This window comes from Octopus bimaculoides, chromosome Z (genome assembly GCF_046866305.1).
Source record: "Octopus bimaculoides isolate indiv1 chromosome Z, ASM4686630v1, whole genome shotgun sequence".
NCBI classification, from domain to species: domain Eukaryota; kingdom Metazoa; phylum Mollusca; class Cephalopoda; order Octopoda; family Octopodidae; genus Octopus; species Octopus bimaculoides.
In genome coordinates, this window is record NC_142944.1 from 3,118,178 (window position 1) to 3,123,177 (window position 5,000).

A 5,000-nucleotide genomic window follows, 5' to 3' on the forward strand; every position below is an offset into this window, starting at 1 on the left:
TCACTAAGGCTTTCGGGTATGTCATGTATTTTCATGAATTCCCTGACGCTGTTAAGCATCTCATGATATCTTGCTGAATTAGCGTAGAACTGTTGAAATATTGTCGTCACATTACTGAAGATTGTTGCATATAACAACGCTGGAAAATAAATAGAAAAATACAAGATATTTATTTGGAATAATTCACCTCTTACACGCATTTAGAACTATAATTTCAACATCAACATTACTTAGATATTTTTGAAAAATATGTATTTAATAAGCAATTTCAATAAAACATGAAAAAGAAATTTGGTAACATTTTGTTCTATACTTCACCATTTCAAAATTTTGAATTAAAAAATAAACTTGCATTCTGTTCTGCACTTATGTAAACCTTACAATATGTTATGAATATCCATTTATTGATTTAATCTATTTTCTTTATTCATTTAACTTAAATTTTGTGATACAAATAACTCGTTCCGTGTCAGCCTTGATTAACCATGCCTATGCAAACCCATTGTGTCTGTTCAGACGACATACCCTTCTAATTCCAGCATGCTACCGTATATTTTAAACACAGAATTCTAAAATTTGTCACTAGCTTCGGCTTCTATAGATTCATTATTAATGAAGATATTCATCTACGATTAACAACTGGTAATACGATAATTTTTCCATCGATTAAATCTCTGAGTTTCATTAGCGACTCTTCTGCTTAACACCTGAACTCAGCTTTAAAAATCAAACTTTATAGGATAAATTTTCCCTCACTTATTCTGACTTTGAACTACCCTGATATGAGGCATCCATCCATCCATCCATGTATAGGCATCTATCTCTCTCTCTCTGTCTGTCTGTCTACACACACATACACAGAGGCACACACACACATTCCGTATTCTTATTGAAATTCTTACTATAATACTAATAAAATAATAAAAAAATAGTAGAAAGTTTGCACTATCTACTATGTGAACATGTAACAGAAAATTGATAAGTTTTTTTTTTATCTCACGACATCATATCTCAGAACAATAAATAGCAGTTTTTCTATATATTTAAGAATTCCCTAACATTTTTAACATTATTTACATTGGACGGATATGTGTCCTCATCTTGTTTGTTGTCACCCGTTTCGGCTGATTTACTCTCCAGCTTTCATCAGGTGTTCTGGTAGAATTTTGAACCCATCCCTGGATTCTCATTCCTAAGGTATTTTTTGCTGATGTTATTATTATTATTATTATTATATAGAACAGCATTCCCTAGCATTATTAAGAATATTAGGTCGGTGTATTAGACGAATTGTTAGGGCATCGGAAACGCTCCTCGCAGAATTTGTTCCGACTGTTTACGCTCCAAGTTCAAATACCCACAAGGTCAGCTTTTTTTCCCTCTCTTCTTTTGGATGGTCAATAAAATGCTAGTGAAGTACTTGGGTCGACATAATCCGTTGTTCTTTTGGACCAAAATATTTGGCCTCGAAACTTATCTATGAAATTATTATTCTGAAAACCAATAAATGTAACGAGACTTTAGAAACGCACATAATATTTTACTGTATTTGCTTTCGCTCGTCTGTATTTTCATTTTGAATTTCATAAAATTCTACGTTATGTCACTTTGTCATTATTCTCTCTAGTCTCTATAAACTCAATCTGAGTAACTTAATTTATTTTGTTCTTGGAGTACCATAAGTGTCTTTGTGTTTAAGCAATCCTTTCCTGGTTTTATGTCTAACACAATCGAAGTGAATAATTAACATTCAGCTTATCTGAGAAATTTGTATAAACAACGATATAGGATGATTTATATCAATCACCACGTATCGCATAAAACTTGAACATATTCCAGTTTCTTGACGTTGAACTGTTGAAAAACATTATCTTATCCTCACTGGAGAAAATACAGATGAGTTTCAGACGTTACCACGAAAAATTTAAATCCAACAACGTAAGGTAGCGAAGTATTACTCAGCCTTCTCTAACAGCGATAAGCTGTGCTGCCCAGCGTCGCTTGAAGTGTGTGTGGCTTTGATACTGATGTAGTATTAGTGTTCAGATTTGAATCAGTGACCTGTCAACTGATTATCTCAACCGCCCGTTCACCTACGACAGTCTTAAACATCAAAACTTAAAATTTTCCTACTTATCATAAAGTTTCAACTTCTGTGTTGATTTTAGAACTTTTTTAAATGAGAGAGAGAAAAAAAAAAGATAGAGAAAATGGCAATATGATAAAATACCAAAAATTCAACAATAATTTCACCTTTCTTTACTTAAGTGAAATGCAATTGAGGTCGATTTTTGACTTCTAAATTTGCGGGTCTCGTAACATAAGCACTAGTAATATTTTTCTTTTTCATTTTAATGGACTTTTACCCTCACCTCGACAGAAAGTTTACAGCGAAATTGCTAGGGGGAATGGAAACTCCAACGTTTCGGCCAGAGTCAGGAAAAAATTGAAAGGAAAGAAATTAAAGGAAGACAGTAAAGTTTTAGATGATCTGTATTTGAGAAATTGATTGCAGCTGATGAGCAACATAAGACGTGAGGTGCATATCTAGAAAAGGAGTAGCAGGAAATAGAAACTTGGCGAAGGATATAAAAAGTTATAAAAGAAAATGGAACGAGAAAGAAGAACAGAGAAAGGCGTGAACGGGCTGAAGAGAAAAAACTGAGGTGAGAAGGAAGTTGAAAGATAAGAAAGTGATTGCTGAACTAAGAGAAGGTTTCGGAGCTGAAGGAAAAACATTCAGTTAAACCTGTCGGTGACATGCTACCAAGTTAAAAGAGGAAACGTTGTTCGTTCCATTTCCTAGAGTATGTGGACCCATAGTGAATGGAGATGCTACATGTTGATAAATGAGTAATGAATGACTTGGTATGTTGAAGTTAATGGCAAGAAGTTGGTCGGGCATTACACAAGTAGTGTTCTTTGAATGTAGTCTCGAAAGCAATCAGCAAAATGTTGGCATGTTTCCTCAATATAAAGAACTGCACAATGCTTGATTATGAAGCAATACGTAAAGTTGGAAGATGATGTAAACAATAGTTTCGGGTAATATGATATTGTGACTTAGGCCCCGTGATGTTTGTAGTGTTGTTAATGTAGAGGCGTGTGTTTCATGTCAGCAACCTCTCTTAAAAGTGTTTGATTGTGTAGGGCTGAGCACCATGGAACTTCTTCATTAGTAAGTTACAAAGGATCCTTTTTTTTTTTTTGAGGGCAAAAAGTGGTGCCGAAAAGATCGGAGCATTTGAGGGGTCAAAAAGTAGGCTTCAGAAGTTGTGGAAGAGTGAGTTCTTCAATGAAAGAAGGGATGGGTAGGAGATGAGAAAAAGTAGAATTTGGTTTGTATGTATGTGTAAAGGGGGTAGGAAAGCGATGGCGCAGTCGATGGCCTGATCTGGAGGAATTCAAGACAAACGACTTTTCGAAAGTATCCTCGATTCAGGAAGAAATGTTGCATTCTCTCACAGTAGCACTTGAAATCTGAATTAGTGCTTCAGAATCGGCGAAGGTGATGGCTAAGGAATTGGAAACATGTAAGGCGGTGAGCTGGCAGAAACGTTAGCACACTGGGCGAAATGCTTAGCAGTATTTCGTCTGTCGCTACGTTCTGAGTTCAAATTCCGTCGAGGTCGACTTTGCTTTCATCCTTTCGGGGTCGATTAAATAAGTACCAGTTACGCACTGGGGTCGATATAATCGACTTAATCCGTTTGTCTGTTCTTGTTTGTCCCCTCTGTGTGTAGTCCCTTGTGGGCAGTAAAGAAATATGAATTGGAAACATTGTATGGCGGATTTAGTATGTTTAGGATGAGGAGAAGAGTAGTGAAGATAAAATTTGGAGTAAATTGGCGTGCAGCGGACGGAACTGACCAGAAAGATATGTATAGGTATGGAAAGATTGAGAAAATAACGATATCGGATACTGTAGAAATAAATTCCAAAGTGGAGTGAAATGAGTTAATGACAGGTCACGCGAAATGGGCAAATATTTGCATTTAACTGTGGCCTACAAAATTTTAGCGTAATTGGAGTCGATGACATGATTGTAAAATGCTCCTGAGAAAGAAAAATAAATAAGGGTTAGTACGAGCTCTTGAAGGAAAGTTAAAGTGCTAGGTACAGGTAGAAAGCGTAAGTAGCAAGTATTTAAGGGATGATAGGCCATCGTTGGGGAGAATAACTATGTAAAATAATTTAATGTTCACGGTGAAAATGGGTTTGAACTATTGAACGAATTGAAGAGGTTGGTATCTTTAATGTTTGTGGGTAAGTTAGTTATGAGAGGTGAACGTATTGTATCAAGTTCAGACGATAGGTTGGCCGGAATTGTCAAGTTTGTGAATTTTGAAGTAGATGGTAATGTCTGGGGTGTGATTACAGTCAGGCTAGTGGCAGAGGATAGAAGCAAATCGGAAGTGATAAGTTCACGCACTGGTAGTAGCTGGTGAGATCGTTTTGTAGCTTGTGTAGAATCGAAGGTTCCTTAAGCTGGCGGAGAAATTTTTATCTGTACAGATCGATTCGCCAAACCGCGAATCTTTGTCGGCTGGTTTGATAACGATATATCACCGTTTAGGGAGCTTCCGAAGGATGTCGAATTCCGATGAGAGAAGATTTGATCTTAGTCTTTGATGAAGGTGAAGACGTGTGAATCGAAACGGAATTTATCGACCATGTGGTGAAGGCCCATACTTGAGGTTCAGTTCGAGTTGTGCTTTTTGAAGGGAAAGTCGTCCTTATTCGGTAGATCTGGGCTTCTATCGTGGAAGAAAGTTTTAAGTTGGATCCAACAGAGGAGGAAACTCTCAGTAATGGTATGTATATTAAATTCCTTTAGTTTCTCTATCAGGAGGATAAAATTTAAGCTCCTGCGAAGAAGGGCTCGTTCGGCGTCCGTGAGAAGTAGATCTCTGGTGATGGTGTAAAACCTGGTTGTTGTGGACGGCGTGGGAGAAGTGGGACGCTGGCAGACGGTTTTTAATAGCCAGATAGATCAAAAG

At 36.8% G+C, this 5,000-nt stretch overlaps 1 protein-coding gene across 4 annotated transcripts in view; it reads right to left on the reverse strand.

Moving 5' to 3' along the window:
* LOC106884153 (voltage-gated delayed rectifier potassium channel KCNH1) overlaps positions 1-5,000 on the reverse strand; it is a 435,108-nt gene that overhangs the window by 80,913 nt on the left and 349,195 nt on the right. For all 4 annotated transcript variants that reach the window (XM_014935388.3, XM_014935387.3, XM_052973780.2 and 1 more), the window contains one exon: positions 1-139. This exon is cut by the window's left edge and continues 61 nt beyond it. In XM_014935388.3, the coding sequence (XP_014790874.1) occupies positions 1-139 (139 nt within the window). The remainder of the gene's footprint in view (positions 140-5,000) is intronic.